We start from the raw sequence: 22,890 nt of genomic DNA, 5'->3' as shown, positions 1-22,890 counted from the left end.
TGCTACAGTATACAAAAATAATATACAATTATCGGTACACCGGTACCGTACCGTACCGAGCCCGGGTCGAAACTCTGGTACGGTACAGTATGGCGGACCTTGCTTGCTATGTTGTATATCTTTTGAATTAGTTTGCTATTTTATCTTGTTTTTTCCGTAAAGAAACAGCAATATAATTTCCTTCTGATTTATTGCTTTGGCAGGAATATTCCTTCTCTCCTGCAGCTGTGGCAATTGAACTAGAATCTGGAGAGTCTAAAGTGGTTAAATTTCTTGCAACACGTGTTGCTTACAGGTTCGTCGATTTCATTTTTGCATCTGGTATCTCATCCTTTTCACAAACCTTATATTTCTCTTGTAATTTGGTTTCATTGATGATGTAATCTGTGCCAATGTATTATAAAAGAAATCATTGATTTCTAGGCAAGTTTATTTCACATTTTTACCATGCACTTGTTCATAATATAGTTTTGGTCAAGGTCTGAAATTTCGTACCGTATCGGATGGTACGGAACGGTATAACGCTCGGTACACCGAGCGGCATACCGTTCGGTATATATATTATATATATATAAAAAAGATTATATATATATTTATAAATATATTTTTTATTTATTTAAAAGCCGATGTCGCATCACCTTGTTTATTTAAATTATATATATATATATATAAAATCGCCTCAGTTTACGACGTCGTCGTGTCGCCTCGTTTATTTAAATAATATATAAATATATATATATTTTATATAAAGATTATATATGTATATATTATTTATTTAAAAGTCGACGTCGCCTTTTCCTTCCCCACGCGGGGCGACGTCGTTGAGGCGACGCGACGTCATCGAGTCGTGTCGCCTCGTTTATTTAAATTATATATATATTATTTTAATAATATTATTCTTTTCACCCGGTAACGGGTGGTCCGCGTACCGGTTTACCGTCGGACCAGTACGTACTGCCTGTACCGAGCGGTATTATTCGGTATTGCTTACCTTGGTTTTGGTACTTGTTAAAAGTGTTATTGGCATGAAAAAAATAGTTTGCCTAGTTTTGCTACATTTTCTGAGACCTCTGACTCTAGGGATGAAGGGGCTCTCCCCTCTTGATACCTGTAAAACAAGTCCCATTTTCCCTTGTTCATCAATATATTTTGTATTGACTATTGAGAATTATATAAGTTTGTGAGGAGGAAATCCTGGTGATGTGGGTTGAGAACATTTGATGCATGATCATGGAATACTTGGTTCATATATTTAAGATCTATAGGAATATTTGAAAGCAAGCATTAGGATGGTAACTTTGCTCTGTGCTTTGGATGATGGGTTTTCTCCAGTCATGGAAACATTGGTTGCAGGGTTACACTTGTTATGTCGACCCTCTTTGGAGCCTTTAATGGTGTTTAAGAAGTAAACCTGCCTGTTAATAATTACAATCTTATTAAGTACATTTTGATCATTCTACAGTACACGCTATTCTGATCACTTAACTATCTATAATTGACACCAAGGAAGCTAGCATAAGGTATCCAAGATATTATTATATTCATAAGTGCATAGCTGTATTCCTTGATAGCCAGTAGTATTTCTGTTGTAATCGTTGCACATTCAGCAAGTATCCAGTACTGGAATACAATACCTTCCCTTACATGCCTATGGTTAGTCGAGGATTTCCTACTAGTGCTGGAGATTCTGCATCTTTGACCATAAGTGTGGCATCTTGTTGAGCTCGTTTTTTTTTTTTGTGTTAGTTTCATGGAAAGAAACTTGAGATGCCTCATGCGAGAAAGTTTTGTTCCAACTTTTGACATCACTATTTTCTTTCTCCCTCCCTTGCCCTCTGCTTATGAGGGGTATTATTCACCATCAAAATTTGATGATTGAGCCAAGTATCAAGGCAATATATTCTGAAGATATTCAATAACCAGAACATGATTATTTCTTGTGGAAAATGCATTCAAAGTTTTAGAAAGTGCATTGAAAATAAAATTAGGGTTCAATTTTTTTTTTCTTTTTTCTTTCTGGAGGAAAAGCTTGAGGTTGAGTTTAGGTTTGGGTTGAATTAGGTTTTGGTTCAAGTGGTCAAAGTTCCTTAAAAGCTAGTGGATTGGCTGTAAAAGAATATGATCATTTGCTTATACATTTCAAAATATAAGTGATTAAATAAAACTCAAACCTTGAATACAGTCGTCATTCTGAGATCAGGTTAGGAATCCTGATACATGCTTGCAGAATCCAAATAAAATTTCATAACAACAAACAGACTTGCATTGGTTAGGCATGTTTTGCATTACAGGTCATCTTTAAGATGGCATTTTGACTTTAGATCATGATGTAATAAATGCTAGCTAGAGGAAATTAAGATAACATAGATTTAAGGTGTTATATTGTTAATTATAGAACCAGTCATTTGTTTAAAAACACAAATGAAAGATGAGAACGGACAGTATGAGATCAGAGCTAGCTTTTGAAAATATCAGCTAGATTCCTTAATATCAAAGGGCTATTAAAGAGCAGTACTGTATGCAGGTGGTCAACAGACTGCATAGTAAATATGCAACATACAGAAGCATATTTGCTCGCATATGTCATTTAATTAAAATACGCATAATTATGTTAATTAAGTATAAAAAAAACTGCATAATCAAGTCTAAATTATTACTAGGCAAATATCAGGTATGACCAAACAGAAATTTTATAGGATATCATTTACAACTTATGTAAGTAATATGTTATAAGAAATGCACAAAAGGCTTAAGTTATAAATGTTATATTTATGGACCATAAATAATAGTCCCAAAATAGTAGTAATAATTGTAAAAAATACTAATAAATAGGAAATATACACCACATAAGTAATCATAATTTCATACTTTTGCATATTGCTTTGTGCAATAGATTAAACATATTTGATAACACAACATATTGAGGCTGCATGACTTTGGGTGGCCATATGACCAAATATGCATATGTGGGTGCATATTACAACCACTCAGGCTGCATTTTGTTGATAAGAGAAGGATATGTATGTACAATGAGGTAGAAATCTTGAAGTGAAAAAAAACTCCCTAGTATATGAAGTAATCAGTTTTGGTTGTGTTGCTCTATTGAGGTAACATTGACAATCTGGTAATCCATATAGGCACCTGTTCAATATACAAACATAATGTGCTGTATCAAAGATGTACAATCCATCATGTATATGGAGATAGAAATATGCATCCTTCATATCGTACTCATGCTACACAAACAATTAATGAATGTCCAACTAATATGTTGATTGTGGAGATTGCAAACGTTCATGTCATTCTCATTGGCCGTAAACCCTATTAAATATTAATTGACTAAATAAGGCATTATGTCATAGATCATTCATAAAAAATCCTATTATCCAAATCTTGATTTCGAAATGTGTGAATATGCCATATAACATTATTAAATGCTATCTGAATCTTGACTTTCAAATGTGTGAATATGCTATATAACATTATTAAATATGTGTTATTCTGTGCTAAAATGCTTCCCTTTGTAGTGCTATGGGCAGTGTATCATTACTCTCAGGTCAACCAAAGGAAGGTGTTTATGTCGAAGCACGATCAGAAAGCAAAGGCTATTACGAGGAAGCAGCAACTGATAATATGGGGAATTTCCGGTTAAGGGGTCTTCTGCCTGACACTACATATATGGTCAAAATAGTAGCAAAGGACTACCTTGGAGTCAAAACACTTGAACGGGCTTCACCTGAATCTATTGCTGTTATGGTAAGTGCTTTTTCGGATATTTTCGTGCTGTTTGAATGTTCACCAATATTATGTTGGATACGTCACAAACTTTTAGACATGGATGCCAACGTATGGTGCATGGGTGGAGAGCAAATTGGTCACTAATAATTTAATTAAAAAAAAGGAATAGTATGGACCACTAAATATTTTGATATTCAAATGGGAAAAAGTTACTGCAACCATGTTTTATTGCAAAGAAAAAGGAATAAAATTTTTCAGTTTGAATGCACAGCTGAAATGTATAATGTCACTGCATCAGCATTGTGTTTCACTCATTTTGTACTTTATTGTCGTCAAGATATGGAATTATCTTTATAGTATACAAGGATTCATGTCTTGATTTGTGTACCTTCTGGCCGGTGGACTAGTGTGGGAAAAGGAAAATAAAGAGACTGAAAGGTGGTTGAAACTTGAAAGACGACTATTTTGCAAACAATTGTGGGAATATGATTGAAAGAAGACTGAATGGTGGGTTCAATAATCAGAACTTCATAATAAAGTAATATAGGAATTGCAATGGGGTGGGTGTAACCGTTGGTTTGCAATGTCATCCTTGCCCTGAGTACATGATGTATGTTCACTGCACCAAAACCCAACTTGTTCATGTCTGGGGATGCAAGAAGACTCTGTGGTGTTGGCATAACACCAAACTAGGTTAATGTTGATGAGGAGGACCATTACTGGCGATGGGAGGTTGATAACATTGCTGCTGCTGTTGTTTTCAAATTGGATGGAGGGGGCAGAGGAGGCATTGAGGGCGAGTTTTGCATGTCAGAGGTATAATAGTGGGAGTGGGAGGGAGGTGTGGCGTAAAGAGAGGTTGGCAGGAGACTGGGGGATTGAGATTCATAGGTTTGAGGACCATTGCCAATCTGATTGGAGAGCAATATAAAACTGATGCCTAAAACAATCATATTGAGCTGATTTTGCATTTTATAATCCTGTAAATTCTTTGTAATATCAGTAAATCAAATACAGATATCTAAAAGGTTCTATGCATTCAACTAGATATGTTAGTATCTCTAGTAATCATTCTCCATAAAAGATGTATACTGTTATACTTGTGAGACGACTTGACAACTATACCTATGAACACAGCATGCCTCAACCATCATGTATATTTATTATTGATATGTACTGATGTAAGTTTCATTCTTCCTGTTAAAACATTCATGCTTGATGACTTTCCAAGGGAAAAATGAGTACTGTCAGGTAGTTACGGTGTTTCATTACATATTTATCTGAGTGGGCAGCTAAACAATAAATGCAGAAGTGAATGAGCTATGTTTCTCTGTGGCTGCTGCTACTTAAAGCCAGTCTAAGTCATTGTTATTCCTTGTTTAGTCAACAATTAATTATAAATGCTTGAAATATGGAATAACTGCTGTAAAATATCCATTTCCTGTGTCTTATCAGATGTTCTTATTGGCAGGTTGGAAGTGAGGACGTAAGAGGTTTGGATTTTGTGGTGTTTGAACAACCAGATATAGCAATTTTAAGTGGCCATGTGGAAGGAAATGACATTGAAGATCTACAGCCACATCTTTCTGTTGAGATCAGATTAGCGAGTGACCCATCTAAGGTTGAGTCAGTCTTTCCTTTGCCACTCTCGTTCTACTTCGAAGTGCGTGATTTGCCCATGGGCAAGCACCTAGTGCAGCTCCGGTCTCGATTCCCATCAAGTTCTCACAGATTTCAATCCGAAATACTGGAAGTTGACTTGGAAAAACAACCTCAAATTCATGCTGGCCCTCTCAGATATAATGTCAAAGAAGAAAATCACAAACAGGTGAGGCACACAGTGATAAATGGCTTTGCTTTTGATTTACATGCTGATCTTGATTCCTCAAAATTGCTGGCCTGTTAATGTTTGATTTTTTTTTTTTATTCGTTTAGCTAAGTGACATATTAACTAAATTGAATTACCAAGTTATAAAGGATGAGAGTCAGAACTTGGCAATAAGCAGAACAAATATGGTTCTGTAGAACTGCAAATAAAACAAGCATTACATATATAGCAAAAATCCTATTCACTGTCAAACTTATCCATTAGCAGACAAGCAAACCAGGGAGCCTCAGTCAAGCAGCAACAGGAACAGCTTGGTTCTGTTTGAGAACCAACAAAAAATGGTACACTAGTCATGCCTTGGCACATGGAGCGTAACTGGAGGCCATGCTTAATAGCTGCTACACTGATTAAGGCAACTTTAAACATTGACTTGAAACAGCTCAAAGATTTGAACAACAGCTTGATATACAAGTAGTCATTACATGTCCCAGCAAATGCACTAGTTTATGTAGAAAACCTGCAACTTTGGGGAAAAAATCTTGTTGCAAAAGCTTTGACAATGCAATTGTTTTGGCAATGGCAACACATGTAAGTGTTGTTTAGGGAATAACTAAAGTGATTGTATTTTTAATACCATGCAGGAACCAACTCCAGCTCCGGTGTTTCCTCTGATTGTCGGAGTGTCTGTTATTGCTCTCTTTATCAGCATACCAAGGTGCTTGTATAATTTGCATACATCAACATTGTCTCCGGTGTTTAACAACCCAACTAGCTGTTTCAATTTATGAAGACAATCTGATTTCTGCAGGTTGAAGGATTTATACCAGTTAGCAGTGGGGATGGTTTCTTTGGGATCAAGCACAGTATCCACTAAAAAGGAACCACGGAAGCAAGTTTTGAAAAGGAGGCTTCATTAGAAAGAACTGGATTATTTTTCCTTTTGTACCAATCATTTTGGACCCTCTGCTTGATCGTTAGTCGGTCTACTAATCACTTTTTTCTTCTGATGTTAAGAATTGTAAATTTTGATGCCTCTAAAACCATCTTTCTTAATATGTGCAGGCTGATTAGAGTTATAATTTTTAATCAAACGTGCAATAATTTCTGTAGCAGCAATTGCCTAGAACATGTTCCTAAATAGGTATTTCTTTTTTCCCCTTGGCTACTTTTCTTTGGTGGTAATTGGTAGTGGTCATAATATTGGCAATTGATGTCTCTGTTTCCATGATCATAAACATGAGCAGTTGGATCAGCAGGATGGGCGAAAGATTGACCTTTTTTGGTGTTACCATATTGTGTTTTCTATATATATCCATCGAGTATGTGCTTGTATGATATTTTACTTAAAATGAGGTTTGCCACTGGTATTTACAAATGACTGCTGCTACTGGTGTATACTAAACCCCCAATAGCTGGTGCTTCTGCCCACCGGTAATCAATAAACATCACTTCCCTTGTCAGTCACTGTCGATCCTATTTGGATAGGGAGGGGTATGGTAGTGAAGTTTTCTTTTTTATTTCTTGGTTTTGGGTTGTACTTTAGAATGATTATTTTCTGGATACTCGGAAAAGAAAACAATCTTGCTGTTTGGGTTTTCAAGGTTCAATGCCTAGTAGATGGCTCAAGTAGATGTTTGAAAAAAACAAAAAAAGAAGTGGAAATTTGAAACACTAGTAATAAATGCTAGCATATTGTTAATTAATCCCATCTCAGTGGTACGCCACACTAGTTTTGCTCTAGTTTGAAATTTATGGGCTGAATTATGCAACTTACGGACTAATTTTCAACTAGTTAGCAGTGCAATGTTTTCTTCATGTATGCCATGTGTCTTCTTTTGTTTATCTTAATCCTCTATTTTTTGGAAGAAAAATGTCCTATCCATTTCGACAATAGATATGTTTATTCTTTTCCCTTTTCCCTGGCAAAAGAGATCAGTGAAAAAGTATACCGATTAGTTATTATTTGTCTTCAAATTTAGCGTTTTGATCCATGCACTCTAGACCAACCAACCGAAGGACTTCAAGAGCATACTTTGCCCAAGTTCATGTCCGGTCACATCGATTTAGTTCAATAGTTAACACTCAAAGTCTTATATGGATATAACAATAATAATGCATATATGAAAAAACATAGTATTCAGTGGGATAGATATATACTTACACTAAATTTAATGACGATAAATTTGCTACTTTTAGACAATATGTAATTCAAACCAATTTTTCAGGTAACAAAACACAATTCTGAAATGACAATAAAAAGGGAATAAAAATATGCTTGGTCAAAAAGCAGATGATCCATTCCATCAAGTAGTTAGATTGCCTAAAGATTAAATCGCACTCCATCCATCACAAAAAATAAATACTAAAACTCTCCACCCAATTAGGTCACCTGTTGACGTTAACCGACGCAACCATCCGATCACCCAACATCGCATGATCAAACGTTATGTCGGGAGTCAAAAGACCAATTTGGTTGGTCGGAGCGTTGGCCTTTTCATTAATACTCGCAAAATACAGTGCTAGCAGTGGCAAAGCCACACAGTTAGGTGGTCACGCCCGCCTGCCCTCAGCATGGAGTAGTTGAGTCCTTAATGTTACACTCATCCAATTGCCATTGGCTTATCGAGATTGCCATATATATATATATATATATATATATATTCTCTCCACCTGGCACGTGACGCCCACGCCCCATTCTTCTCAAGTACATGTAATCACTTCCGGCAGTCGCCAGCTTTAACTCTGTGTTGGTTCTCATTGCTCCACCTAAACTGTGGGCTGGCATTTAAACTTGTAACCCGAACCGAACCCAACCGGAATCCATCACCCCCTTGATCGAACCCGAAGTGTTTCTTGGCTGAACCAAACCGGAACCTTTGCTTTTAAAATTAAAGTGGCATGCACATGTAATTCAAACAGTAATACTATAATTTGTAATTTCTTTTCGTCATAGGATATTATGATTTATTAATTTACAACATGAAAAGTTTAGTAAATTGTAATTTCCCCGGTTTGGTTTTGGTACCAAACCAAACAGTACGTTTCCGGTTCGATTTAGTCCGGTTCAGACTTAGCAGCGTGGTTGTTGGTTTGGCTGGCTGATGTAGCACGTGCCGCTCTCATGTCGGGGTAGGTGTGGGGTTGGGTGCTCGTGGTGACGGCTCTCCCATCCTTTCCCTTCTCTCTATTTAAAGAGCCCCAGCACGTCTCTCGAGTCCTCGCGTGATTTGCCTTCCCGGTTTGATTCCGTGTCCGGTGCCGCGGCGATCGATCGGATCCGAGGTAGATTTGCTTCTCCATGTGCCTCGCATCCCTTCTCCCCCTTTCGTTGAATACGTTGTGGATGTCTTGTTCTGGGTTGGAACCTCGAGGTGTCGAATTGGATCTGGGAAATGAGAGATCTGGCGATCCAGATGTGTGTCGAATTGAATTGCGCTCTAGGCTTCTCGCGTTTTGGTTTCCTTTACTTAGCCTTGCCTTATTAGGATTATCCAGATGTGTGTCGTCTCCATTGAGTCACCTTTCCCTCGCTGGTTACATCGGGTCTGAAGAGATCATTTTTGGTTTCTGCTTTGGGTTGAATTTGAAGTTTCGTGAATACGTTCCTTTTCAAACATTTTGATCTTTTGGAAAATGCTTTTGAGCTATTTCTTTCGGTTTAGGATCGGTTGTATCTTTCTTGTCGTTGTGGATATGCAGTGTTGACTCAATTTAAGTCTTCGAGGTTCTATTCTGTAGCCATCCGTGTCGAAGTTAATTTTCAAATAGAATAGAAAGTTAAATTTTGTAGTTTTATTCTTAGTGCTTACTTTAGCAACTGCTTAGTTAATTCTTGTAAAGATAGTGATCAATAACATGCTTTTATTGTACCTTGGGACACATTACCACATTCCTTTTCTTAGCTAGAATTGAATAGAACTGAATGATGCAGCTAGACTTTTTAGCATCATGTATCCCCATTACTTCTGGTAAATGCATTACATTATCAATCGCAACTCTCGTCACAACTGGCTGCTCTTAGAGCACTAATTCACCATCCAGCTTTTCTCTACCCAAGAGCAAAATTTTTCAATTGTTTATCAAAATCTGCTAATCTTTTTGCAACTATGAGAGGTGATTTTTTTATCGAAATCTGTTGAATTTCTCGCACCTGTGAGGGATGGGTTTACTGAATATCTCCTAACATTTCCTATAGTTGACGTTTTAAGTTCTTGACATTGGATTCTTGTAAGCTAGATTTCGTTCATGACGTTTGAAAAACAACTCACTCCACCTGCATTATCACATTTCATTCATCCAGTTTGCAGAGTTGTATTGTAAACTAATTCATTCTTTGTGTCTTATGATTACCAATATTCTTTTTAAAATTTTGCAAAGTCTGCATGAAAAATTCTCTTTTGAGCGGTGGTTATTCTACTTTCCTAGGTTTGTGTAATTCTTTTTTTTTTCCCCTACAATAACAACAACAAGCCAAAATGTCTGAACTGGTTTTTTTCCTGTATTACTTTTTATATTCCTCATTCTGTTTATGTTAATCAGCCCTGATGGAGACATATCTAACCTCATCAAATGTTTATTCATCTTCTGAATGATGTTATTGTTATGAGCCAGTAATTAATTATTGGCAACCAACTAAGGCACCCGTACTTTATTATTCTGTGGGAAATTGATCGTGTACATGATTTTATTTCATGGGCACAACCTCCCCCATATGGAGAAACAGGGTAAGGCTGTATACAACTGGACACATTGTGAGGTAGTCTCGTGCACCAGGATACTCTTTCATACTGTTTCTGCTCATAGACTTTATTTGCTATATTTTGTTGCTCATTACTGTAATATTGGGACGACATCAAGACCTTCATTCATCACCAATCAGGATCATCCTTCTGTGGGCAGTGATTTGACTTGCATAGGAACATTAAATAGTAGGTCTCTTTTTCACATTCTCTTTCTCCAACTCGGAAATCAATACAAGGTGGAAAGAAGTATTGTCTGCCTGAATACCAGATAGATAATACCCACGAAAATGACAGTGCACAAAAAAACCAGGTAGAGAAAACCTACGAAACAATAAGTTTTGAATAATTAACTCTGCCTTCAATTACCTTCAAAATCTTTCATCTTGACGTTGCACTCCATTACCTAGGTTAAGGCTCTTGCCATTTGTTACATGTGATTCCTTACCCTGAAATTTATTGGCAAACATGTGATGCTATTAAGCAATTTTATTTTGGAGAACAAAACAACAATGATATTGAACTGGAATCACTGCCTTTAGATCATTAAGTACTAAAATTATGGTAATTACCAAATATCTGAAGATTAAGTACTAAAATTATGGTAATTACCAAATATCTGAAGTTTTCACACACACACTCTCTCTGTTTCTTGTAATATCATTTTCCACCTTATTCATGGTTTCTCTATTTTTAAATGCAAATTACTTGTTGTGAATAGTTTAATTCAACCATTTGCAGTTGTTTCTCCTTTTTAAATCCTTATGGTACTACCTTTCTTATACATGCTGGAAATTCAAGTGTTACAGTCTTTGTGATAATGGAACTGATTTTTACCTATATACAGGGTGTCTTTTTTTTTGGATTTTTCACTTATGGCTACTGGACAAATTTTCTCGCGGAATACTCAAGCTCTATTTTACAATTATAAGCAACTTCCAATCCAGCGGATGCTAGATTTTGACTTCCTTTGTGGTTTGTTTGACTTTCTTTTTGTTTGTCATGTACTATGCTATTAGTATTGATGATTGTCTCTTACTTCATTTAAATTGTTTGTGGTTTCTTGTTTACAGGGAGGGAAACACCTTCTGTTGCTGGAATAATTAATCCTGGATCCGAGGGGTTTCAAAAGCTATTTTTTGGTCAGGAAGAAATTGCAATTCCTGTTCATTCAATGTGAGTAAGAAATTTATGTCAACAAGTACTTTGATAGTCACGGAATTTTTTCATGATGATTTGGTTGCTTAGCTTTTAGCTGAGCACCAAATTGATCTGATTGCTTCTCTCTGATTCTTGTTTATATTCAGCTCGTCGCATTGTTACAAGATATTGTTTCTGTTGGTGCAAGGCCTGTGTTGACTTTTAAGTAAATTATATATGTACTGAAAGATCTACAATATGGCAAGAAACATTAAGAATTTTGAGCATTACTTTCTATATACTTTATTCTGAAGGATTGCATTCTGGACATGGTCCCTAAAATGATTTGAACTAAATATGAGCTTATCACACATCATTTAGGACATGTGCCTAACAATTGTTGACATGATTAAAGTGATAAATTGGTAATTTTTTCATACTGACTACCATAATCTCACACAGCCAGAGAGACATGTTTTGGCACCTGAATTATGGTTCAATGGCTGACAATGTGAAATATACCATTGCATAAGGTATGGTTGATAATAAGGTTGTAAACAAACCTATGTATATGTTTGCATACATGTTAAAAGCATGTGTTTTAGATGGATAATCTTTAATTTTGTGATTAACTTTGCTATGAGTTCTACATGGCATAACACCATAAGATTGATTATTATTGATTTTAATTAAGTGAACTGTCACTTTATATCTGTCATTATTAAATTATTAGCACAATTGAATCACTGTCATACTTTCCTTGTTGTTTTACTGTAGGATTGAAGCAGCATGTTCTGCACACCCAACTGCCGATGTTTTTATCAACTTTGCATCATTTAGAAGGTTGGTAATCTTGCTTTTGTTGTATGCTTGAAGAAAGTGCATTTGTTATTCTTAATATTATGCTTTTGTTATGAACGCAGTGCAGCTGCCTCTTCCATGTCAGCTCTGAAGCAACCAACAATTAGAGTAGTAGCTATTATAGCTGAAGGTGTTCCAGAATCAGATACAAAGCAGCTAATTGCTTATGCACGAGCTAATAACAAGGTTAGAGACATGAACAAGCTTGGAAAAAATTTGTTTTTCTATTATCCTAGAAAATGTTTTTACTCCCAATAAAAATTTAAATTCCAGTGCTGAAATCACCTGTACTGATCAATTGTTAGTTAAGTTGTATAACATGTGAAAGATTTTTTACTCTGCATAGATTCTGTGCATAATATTTTAATATTATTGCTTAATATCTCTCCAAAGTTGATTTCAGGTGCTTATTGGTCCAGCCACTGTTGGGGGAATTCAAGCTGGAGCTTTTAAGATTGGTGATACTGCAGGAACAATTGACAATATAATCCAATGCAAGCTTTACAGGCCTGGATCTGTTGGATTTGTGTCTAAATCAGTATGTTCTCATTGGTGGAAATATTGTCATTTTTCAATTTGTTTTTCCTCTTTGTTAATTGTGATAATTATTAAAATAGACAATCCCCATCAGGCCATCACCTTTATTTTAAAAGCAGCTCAGTAGATGATATGTCTATATCTCTTCTATTTTATCAATATAATGTTTTATCTATTGTCGAGTAGTCTTTTATATGAGTTAAAGTTATCCCAAGAAAACATTTATATACTTTATTGGAACTTGAGTTTGGATTGGAGTACCTCTGCAATTAAATTGAATTTGAATAGATTTACAATTTGGATTGAGATCATTATGTTATACTCCTTTCAACTTGTTATGGAAGGCAGATTAGTAGATGGTATGCCAAGATCTCTTCTCTTTTATTAAAATAAGGTTTTTAACTATTGCTGAGTAGTTTACATAATAAGCTCAAGTTTTCCGAATACACGTAATTGCTAGTATTCTGGTACTATCTTAAAGGCACAACCATAACATCTGTGGATCATTGAATCTTTTCTCAGGGTAACCTTCTTTTATTAAAGTTATCTTTTCAGAATAGCCTCCTTTCAGCAATATTTCCAAAAATGGCCTCTTCATATCCATGTGGATTCTGGTGTAACTGACGTAATTTTAATTTATTGAATCACTATTCTTGTTAGTGATTCTTATTCAGTATAACTTCTATTTGGATTGTAGTTTAAATATATGAAACCGCTCTTCTCAGCAGAATTCAAAGATAGTCACTAATAGCCATAGTGACTTTGATACCATCCTCCAACATGTGAGGTTAGTCCTGGAAGTATTTGGGATTGCTCATAGTATTCAAAAGTTCTCTAAAATGGAGAGAAAGCCTGACTTTGAACCTTTTTTTCAGGATTATCCTTCTGTTTCAATTTTTTTCAAGCTCAAACTGTCTTGATTTTTTACCTGTTGATCTTGGTGCCTATGTGACAATCACCTAATACAAACTTATGAACTAATTCAACGTTTGCTCAATTAGAAATGCATGAGTAGATATTTAGAAGTTGGTTGTTTCAGCACTTCATTTATTTAGTTAATATATTTTCTTTTGTATTTTTTTTAATGACTAAATTTCTACAAGAATTTTTTTTACGACTCCCCTGGCACAAATGACCCATGTGTAGTCATTTCTGAGCCAATTAATTGATAAATCTTGGAAGTTCATCCGAATGTAGAATATGGATGAGAAAGATTGCTCACTTTTAGTCATCAGATCCAGCACACTTCATATAGGTGCCATCATGCAAATCTAGCATGGTTATTTGCTTTCAGAAGGATGCATAGGGTGTGATGTGATTTTGTAGCAACACATACATTGCTTAGATACAGATTAACAAAGATGAGGATATAAGACAGATGAAGCTGCTTCCGGAGATGGGAAGCAAGATTCGTAATGTGGGAAAACCATACTTTAGGTGAGTTGTCACGGAATGTATATTTCACCAGTTGAAAATAAGGAGTATGTAAAAAAAGTGTGAAGGCATCAAAAATAGATTACCTACAGTGCAATACATATATGCCGAGGAAATCAGATATGGTATTACCTATTTAAATGGGAATGAATTAATATCAATGGATCAACTTACTGTTGGTACATGATGGTTTATATTGGAGCTAGTTTATAATTCGACATGTTGAAGATAAAAGAAGCATGGAGGTACATAAATATATATTTAGGAAGATACTTGAGAGTTGAGACACATTGGAAAGAGTTATAAATGATTTGAAGGTTGTACTTTGTTGCATTTTATCTCTATATTATTCCCTTTGAAGGTATACAATGCTTTTGAGATAAACAAGAATTGGTAGAATTAATAACTTCATGGGTGATTGGGAAGTGGAAGATGAAGAGACTAATGACAAAGCCAAGGAATCATAAAAACTGAGATTTGTTTCTTTTAAAACTAACTTTTAGTTATTGATTTTACTGGTTTCTGAAGGCATATGGTAGGTGATCCATATTTATATTCTTTGTATAATTTGCATCGGTGATTAGACCACCACTGATTAAGAAGCCTTTATGAATACACAATACTTGTATGAAAGAACCAATTTTTTTTAAGAGCCATTATTACTATAAACCATTCAGACTAAAATGGTTTCAGAATAACTTAGTTTCTAAAACTGAACATGATGAGAAGTTGTGTTAGCATTTAGGTATGAAGATTGAGCTTCAAATTAGAGGCTAAATCCCAACCTTTCTATATTACTTAAGGAATAGAAATGAAATAGAAAAAATAAGTTGTAAATGCTTGGGATTCTAGTCATCAAAGAAGATTGTTTGCATCAAAGAGAAAAGCCCAAAATGCATACATTACATGAAAGTGTCCATGCTCCATAAGTTGCCTATCCTTTTTATTTGACAGACTATGTGGAAAACCGTTCATGTCTCAGTTAATTTCATTTTCGATGCCAACTTACTCCTTATGAATTGAGTGCTCAATGTGCTTCGAGCCTTTCACACTATACATGTTGAATTTAATATTTTGATTGTGACAAGCAGTAGGGTTCAGGATTTGGATCATGTTATTTTATCTTCTTATCACCTGGCATACCAATCTAGCCTTTTTTTAACATATTAACCCATAAATAATACTTATGATTCAAGTTTCTTAGTTAAATGATAATTCAGAAATCTGATATAGAATTAAACTTATAGTCGTTATTCTAATGGCATAAATTGTGCATTTCGTAGTTTTGGATCCATCCATTTTCTTGGATCTGTAATCTGGTTTCCTTGTTCTACAGTACTTTGTTTGTGTTACTATATTATAAGATCTTAAATGTCATAATTGAGGAGCCTGTCTAAATAATGTTATTCAGTTCTATAAATTTGAACAAACAAAAGACATAAACTTCCCTACCCTAGAATCCTTTCTGAAAAACTCAAACAAGCAAGCATAAATCACTAAGAAAAACAATCAATGATTAAAAAACTTTCTGGTTTCATGTATGAAAGACAATTTAATGCGTAATTAATTGCTTAATAAAGCCAAAGTATCTATGTATTGGAGCAAGTACCTAAATGACTGGAATTATGACCCTAAATAATGAATTACCTTCCAACATACTGTAGACCAGGTGATTGTATCCTGATTTTACAACCCTATCCTTATGTGTAAACATGAATCTAGCTAATTGGCGTAATACTTGCACTCTTGCGACATACTTGCATTCTTATTTCTTACCATGACCCAGAATGTTACACATTCGAGATAACTATGGTAATTATTCTCCTTGCACTAATTGACAATGTTTGTCATCTCTGTTCCTTTTTCTTTGGTTGTGCTTAAACAAGAGGCTATTAAGAATTAAACATGATTTTCATTTATTTTATATTACCTATGCACCGTTCAGGTATAAAAACTTTAGTGTATGGTTACAGGGTGGCATGTCAAATGAGCTTTACAACACAATTGCACGTGTCACTGATGGAATTTATGAAGGTGCTGTTTGCTGTTCTTTCAAGTTCAATATACCTTATTTTTCGCAATCTTGATCTTAGTCCTGGATGTTAAATGCAATTTCCAGGCATTGCAATTGGAGGAGATGTTTTCCCTGGTTCAACTCTTTCTGATCACGTGCTGCGGTTTAACAACATCCCTCAGGTAATTCCTTACAAATTTAGTTTCCTCAAATAATATAGAATAGCTCTTCAGTAAACTAGATCATTAATGCAATCTCTGGTCAAAATGTCATGTAACACAGTGTTAGAAATAATTGTATATCATATTGTAAATTCTACAGTAATACGGCATCATCAGCAACAACAACAAGCTGTAATGTCCCAGCTTTAGTAATATGAGTATTTTAGTAAAAATTGTTAATGCATGTTTCCTTGATATTTGTTTTTCTTCAATATTGCTTCTGGATCTAATCAGGTCAGAATGATGGTTGTGCTGGGGGAATTGGGTGGGAGAGATGAGTACTCCCTAGTTGAGGCCCTAAAAGAAGGAAAAGTTCATAAACCAGTTGTTGCTTGGGTTAGTGGAACCTGTGCACGCCTGTTCAAGTCAGAAGTGCAATTTGGTCATGCTGTGAGTCATAAATGATCTTTTAGTCTTTGTTATATGATTATAACCGGTTATGGTGCTCATTACTAAGGTATTCTCTCATCCTTTGCTGAATTCAATAATCTAGGGTGCAAAAAGTGGTGGTGAGTTGGAATCAGCACAAGCCAAAAATCAGGCTCTAAGAGAAGCTGGGGCAGTTGTTCCTACTTCTTATGAAGCATTTGAGACTGCAATTAAAGAAACCTTCGAGAAACTGGTACCTTATTGTGCTTCAATTCTTTCTGCGATACTAATTGATGCCATTTTGTGCATTGGAGAAGATTGGCTTATACTGGTTAGATTGTTTTAGCAAGGAGAACCATCAAAAGTGAACCTTCTATGACTGTTTTCTTGTATTTTATTGGATAGGTTGAAGAAGGGAAGATTGCTCCTGTACCTGAAGTTGAACCTCCTCAAATTCCTGAGGATCTTAAATCTGCGATCAAAAGTGGGAAAGTCCGGGCTCCAACTCATATTATCTCCACCATTTCAGATGACAGAGGTTTGATTAATGAATTTGGTTTATATTTTCCATACAGATTGCATCTTTTAATGCCCAGTAATTTTCTGATTCTCATGCCCATGTACAGGTGATGAACCATGTTATGCTGGTGTACCCATGTCTACTATTATCCAACGTGGTTTTGGTGTGGGTGATGTTATCTCTCTTTTATGGTTCAAGCGTAGTCTTCCACGTTATTGCACACAATTTATTGAGGTTTGTCAAGATACGATTTTCCATTAGTTGTGCAAACCAAGTCTTTTTTCAAATTTTTATATATTTTACTAAGTTTGACTGTATAAGATGTTCATTGGATTTAAAACCCAATTTAGTTCTTTCTTGGTATCGATAGACTTTTGATCTCACTCTTTGGAGCTTTCTGTGATTGTCAGATCTGTGTCATGTTATGTGCTGATCATGGTCCTTGTGTCTCTGGTGCTCATAACACTATAGTTACCGCAAGAGCTGGAAAAGATTTAGTTTCGAGTCTGGTTTCAGGTGAGTTTTGTAAGTTAATGGTGCATATTGACATATGATTATTATCTCATGTTAATAGTCTTATTGACACCTTTGCTTATGGTCATTGGAATGGGAAATAACTTTAAAATACAGGGTTGCTCACAATCGGTCCTCGATTTGGTGGTGCAATAGACGATGCCGCTCGATACTTTAAAGATGCATGTGACAGAGTGAGTGTATATAGTTAGCGTCTAGATTTTCTATTAACAACCCTGATGGTTTGTTTCAATTTATGGTATCACTGAAACATCTGCAACTTATTTTGCCAGGGCCTCACACCTTATGAATTCGTTGAAGGTATGAAAAAGAAGGGCATTCGTGTACCAGGAATAGGGCACAGGTATATGTTAGAAAACAAGTGGCATCTGAGCTTCTAATAATTTGTCTGCAAATCTATCAGTAGAGTTTTTGCTGTTAACTGAAGCTCATATTGTTTTACTAGGTTACAAGTACTCGTGCCACTGCCAGATGCATATTTTGACGTACTACTTTTCTATTTGCAATAGTTGAATAAATACACTTATCAGATGATTATACATTGAGAATTTATTTGAATATCACTGTAAAATAGCTTGTCCAGCTAATGAAGTGCATGGAGCATCTTCCTCTTTTTATTACCCTTATAAATACCATTTGCATTCATGAATAGGGTACATAACGCCTTAAGCATCATCGTCGCATATGGAACTGTTGACAATATTGCAGATCATGTCAAGTGATTCTGATAATGATTCTTATGTTATCTAATACCTGCTAACTACTTAATTACATTCAATGGAGGGTTTGACTAATCCACTATCCAAATTACAGAATCATATTACATTTGGCTGATTAAGATTGCTATGGAATAAAATCTTCAAATACTAATAAAAAGTTGGAAAGATTTAAGTAATAGGAAGTATTCCATGGAATTCATTTCAAGTTCTTTACAGGACAACCGTCACGTAACTCGTTGATTTGTCATTTAGGGTTAATCTCAGTTAGGATAAATAAAAATTTGCGAGACAATTGTCGTAAGAACTAGAGAACGAGTTTTGTAGTCTGTAAGAATTACATAAAAGCTGCTGGAGCAAAATTTTTTATTGATGATATCATGATGGAAATGGTATGTAATCTTGTTAAATTGTAAACTATTATATGGAGTCCAAGAAATTGCGAATCGTTTATTACAATCAGTATCACCTGAATCAATTTTCTAGTTATGTATGAAATAATTGCATGGTACACTGCAAACTCGTCTGTAAAGATTTCACTCTGTAGGCAGAGATATTAGATCACATTACGCAAATAATAAATAAATTAATTATGTAATAATAATTATGACCACTTAACTTTGTTTAGAAAGTTGGTGTCTATTTCAGAAATTTTGCATGTTGTTTTTGCTCTACATCATGCATTACGATACACATTAAGTTTTTTCTTTCCATTTTAGATTCAGTTGAAGAATATTATTGTTCCATCTACCTAAAGTTCAACTAGAGTTGCTTTTCTGGGAAAGCAGCAGATAGTGTGTAACAAAAAAAGGATCTCCTATCTTCAGGCTCCTTGCATGAATGTCTGTCTTGGTGCTGGATACTTCATTATACTAAGATCGTGTCATGCTGGTTTTCCGAAAAGGAAAAAGATCTTAACAAGTATTTTGTCTAGCGAATATGCTTGACATTTCCACCAGTTTTCTAACCCACCTGAGACTTTTGTTTATGTTTACCAATCAATATTTCATTTTGGTAATAGGATCAAGAGCAGAGACAACAGGGATAAGAGAGTGGAGCTTTTGCAACAGTATGCTCACACTCATTTCCCATCTGTAAAGTACATGGGATATGCCGTTCAAGTTGAGGCGTACACTCTCTCAAAGGCAAACAACTTGGTGCTGAATGTTGATGGTGCAATTGGATCTCTTTTCTTGGATCTTTTAGCTGGCAGCGGAATGTTTAGCAAACAAGAAATCGATGAGATCGTTGAGATTGGATATCTAAATGGTCTCTTTGTGTTGGCACGCTCAATTGGTCTGATCGGGTAAGTTGGTGCAACCGTTCAAGTTTCTTCTCGTTTGTCCCAATTCTTCACCCCTGCTGTTCCATTTACTTTGATGAAGCTTAAGTTTATGAATCCAATAAAACCACTAATGCTGAAATGAGTAACCAAAGAATATGGATTTTACAAATTTCTTTTTACGGAATCAGCTGCTTGAACAATAACCCATCTTTTAAGTGTTGCAGTGAGTGCATACAAGATAGAACTGCTGCCGATAAATGAATCCATTTCACTGATTAGTGTGCTTAATTAATGGGTTGCTTCTGCATGATGTTTATAATATATATGTCAGTTAGCATACACTATACCTCTTATTCAAAGGAGCTGTTCTTCTCTATTTACCAAGTTTTGATAGAATACTCGCTTCCTAATCGATTGAATTCTTTAATGTTTGATCGCAGGCATACTTTCGATCAGAAAAGGCTGAAGCAACCACTCTACCGTCACCCGTGGGAAGATGTTCTGTACACCAAATGATCTCATCTTTCGGCTCGATAACAACATCAGCATTTTCTTTTTTTTCTGGTCAATTTTGCTTCTTGGCATGATCTTCTCATTCTCCTGAGCCCTACGCTCTGGTGTTTTTCGAACATTGAGGACTGACCGAGGACCCAAAGTGCTTGTCTTTAATCATTTATTCGGTTCAGCTAACATGCTTGCATGCATAATCATACACATTCTACAGGTGGGTTCAAGCATATCCAAGAGATGATTGAATATTATTGATTGCTTTTGTTTTCTGGGAGCAATAAATCGAAAGAGCAATTAGGTTCAACTCGAACATACGAGTTGATTGATGATGATGCTTTTTTTTTTTCTTCTTCCTTTCCAAAACTGCATGAATGATGATAACAATTCAAATGCTTACCTGAACTGTTCAAGCTTTGCTATCGACAAATTGTAGTCAGAACTTTCTATGCTATCGATCGACAGTCAACATCTTTACTAATCAAAGGGAAAACAGTATCTCTACAACACCAACAGAACACAACCAAACAACAAACATGTTGTTTATTATTATGGACGGCTGTGCACCTAACTCGGACCTCAGAACGCCTCTTCCCTTAGTACTGGGGCTGTTCACTGAGCCATCCTTCCTTATCGATGTAGGAAATGTCTGTAAACGTGCGCAGCTCATCATTAGTCAACGTCTTCTTCCACTTCACTCGACCCGCCTGGTTCGATCCCGGCCCCGTGCATTCCGATTCCGCATACGTTATCTCATTTCTGACATTTCCATTTTACACACACACAGTCAACTCTTATTATTATTATTATTATTATTATTATGAAATTTTATCTATGTCTATCTATTATCATGTAGAAGAGTTTGGAAACAGTTCAAGTGTTTGTAGCTCTCTCTTACTCGTAGCCATGGGAATTCCAAATGCTCCACCCTTCCGGAATTATGATGTCCGACATGAAGGTTTGGTAAAATATGACCCTCGAGTAGCGTCCCCATGCTCTCCCAAGATACGTCGCTTGAGGCCCCGTCACGTTGCACCGCTTGAACACAAAGCCATTCGTGTCATTGGCGCCGCCTCGCCCTTGTGCCGTCACGTACCCCGGCTTCTCTACGCTGTTTGCCGTCGATATCGTGCATCCCTGCATCTCATCTCCATGCTCGTGAGCTCTCTATGGGCTAACTATCGTGAATGCCAATCGAATCTCTATATGGATGCGTCGTCACCTCGTAAATAGATTGGCCGAGTCCGAAGATGAAGTCGGTCACGCCTTGAATGTAGCAACCTTTGAAGTAGTGTCTTCCCAACAAATCAGCGAGAGTGTCCTGAGACCCGATGAAGCTGCATGAGTATAGTGATGACTTGTCTCCTGATATCATCGCCGCCACCGCTTGCTTCATTTGGCTGTATCCATCGTATGTGTTCTGCACCAAAGATCGAATCATATAGACTTGCATGCAGGCCTACGCGTGAACCTTTTGTTCGTGCGGCACAGCAGCACAGTAATGTGCGAAGACTAGGAAGCGCAACAGCGAACGAGACCTTGAAGGCTATCCCTGCAACAACAATGTTCGAAGCATAAGACGTGAACGTTCCGCTGCTGGCGGTGTCGTGGCCGCCGGAGTCGCTGGCGTAATCGCCCCACTCGATCGACGTCGTCTGCGCTCCCTCTCCTTCGAGTAGGATGTAGCTCTTGTAAGCGCTTATCACCACCTTCTCCCTGCACAACCCCACTCCCCCATCCCATCAACTGAAGAACTAGTACTCCTAATGCTACACCCCCATGCAGCAGCAACAGTGACGATCGAACCTGTAAACTCCTGAAGCGAGGTGGATCTTTATCCACTGGTTGTTGAAGTCGGGGACGGAGTTGATCGCCTCCTGGATGCTTCTGAAATCCCCGGTCCCGCTAGGGTTGACGACGATGGTCTTCGCGATGGACGCAGCTCCAGTCGCTACGGGCACGTGCAAAGACGTAGACAGGACGGTGATGAGGAAGAAGAAGAAGAACAGACACTTCATTTTGAGCACAGGAGATCACAGAGAGAGCAAAGCGGACCTCGCTTGTCTACAGTGAAGGAGGAAGTAGACACATACATGTATACAAAACCCTATATAGCTAAGAGGAGGAGATATATGATGTGAATGGAAATACGTATGTGTACAGAAATTGACGATGCTGATGGAAGAATCCGATCGTATAAATCTTTGTGTTGGTCTCCTTCTTGATTTGATATTTACAAAACTAGATTGGAATTCTCACACTTTGCACAAAATTACAGTCAAGTGAGCCAATAATATAACACTTTAATTAGTATATTTTGATCAATATAAGCGTATTTAGAGTAAGCTTACTTATTAGAATTATCGTGTCCGAATCCCGCATTTGATGTGATAATTTTCCTTCTTCCCTTTTTCTCAATGCCTGAAAATTAATTGTGTTACTTAAAT

The 22,890-nt window shown here is 36.4% G+C and overlaps 3 protein-coding genes across 5 annotated transcripts in view; 2 read left to right on the top strand and 1 right to left on the bottom strand.

Moving 5' to 3' along the window:
* The window catches only part of LOC103970435 (uncharacterized), a 31,483-nt gene extending 24,317 nt beyond the window's left edge, over positions 1-7,166 (top strand). The window contains exons 23-29 of one of the 3 annotated variants that reach the window (XR_010492696.1): positions 204-295; positions 3,528-3,756; positions 5,210-5,566; positions 6,208-6,281; positions 6,375-6,539; positions 6,629-6,707; positions 6,811-7,166. Coding sequence is in view for 1 of the 3 variants with exons in the window: in XM_065134070.1 (XP_064990142.1) it covers positions 204-295; positions 3,528-3,756; positions 5,210-5,566; positions 6,208-6,281; positions 6,375-6,483 (861 nt within the window). In the remaining 2 variants the exon portion in view is untranslated. The other 2 variants (XR_010492695.1, XM_065134070.1) reach the window with 2 other exon arrangements.
* A 1,568-nt stretch (positions 7,167-8,734) lies between these two features.
* Positions 8,735-20,697, top strand: LOC135627780 (ATP-citrate synthase beta chain protein 1-like). Its single transcript, XM_065134067.1, has 17 exons — positions 8,735-8,848; positions 11,153-11,280; positions 11,379-11,481; positions 12,223-12,288; positions 12,369-12,492; positions 12,710-12,844; positions 16,251-16,311; positions 16,397-16,473; positions 16,747-16,902; positions 17,006-17,134; positions 17,287-17,419; positions 17,508-17,635; positions 17,812-17,917; positions 18,032-18,108; positions 18,208-18,278; positions 19,673-19,957; positions 20,377-20,697. The coding sequence occupies exons 2-17, from the start codon at positions 11,181-11,183 to the stop codon at positions 20,450-20,452; spliced, it is 1,827 nt and encodes a 608-aa protein (XP_064990139.1). The 5' UTR covers positions 8,735-8,848; positions 11,153-11,180; the 3' UTR covers positions 20,453-20,697.
* A 181-nt stretch (positions 20,698-20,878) lies between these two features.
* On the bottom strand, positions 20,879-22,461 carry LOC108951685 (putative pectinesterase 10). Its single transcript, XM_065134068.1, has 5 exons — positions 22,250-22,461; positions 21,982-22,159; positions 21,666-21,863; positions 21,342-21,580; positions 20,879-21,202 (listed from the first exon to the last, which is right to left on the bottom strand). Exons 1-5 carry the CDS (start codon positions 22,459-22,461, stop codon positions 21,040-21,042), a joined length of 990 nt encoding a protein of 329 aa, XP_064990140.1. The 3' UTR covers positions 20,879-21,039.
* Positions 22,462-22,890: the final 429 nt, after the last annotated feature.

The sequence above is a fragment of the Musa acuminata genome, chromosome BXJ2-11 (genome assembly GCF_036884655.1).
Source record: "Musa acuminata AAA Group cultivar baxijiao chromosome BXJ2-11, Cavendish_Baxijiao_AAA, whole genome shotgun sequence".
In the NCBI taxonomy this organism is placed as follows: Eukaryota; Viridiplantae; Streptophyta; class Magnoliopsida; order Zingiberales; family Musaceae; genus Musa; species Musa acuminata.
Note: the sequence above shows the minus strand (reverse complement) of the source record. Positions and strands in the feature narration are given on the sequence as shown.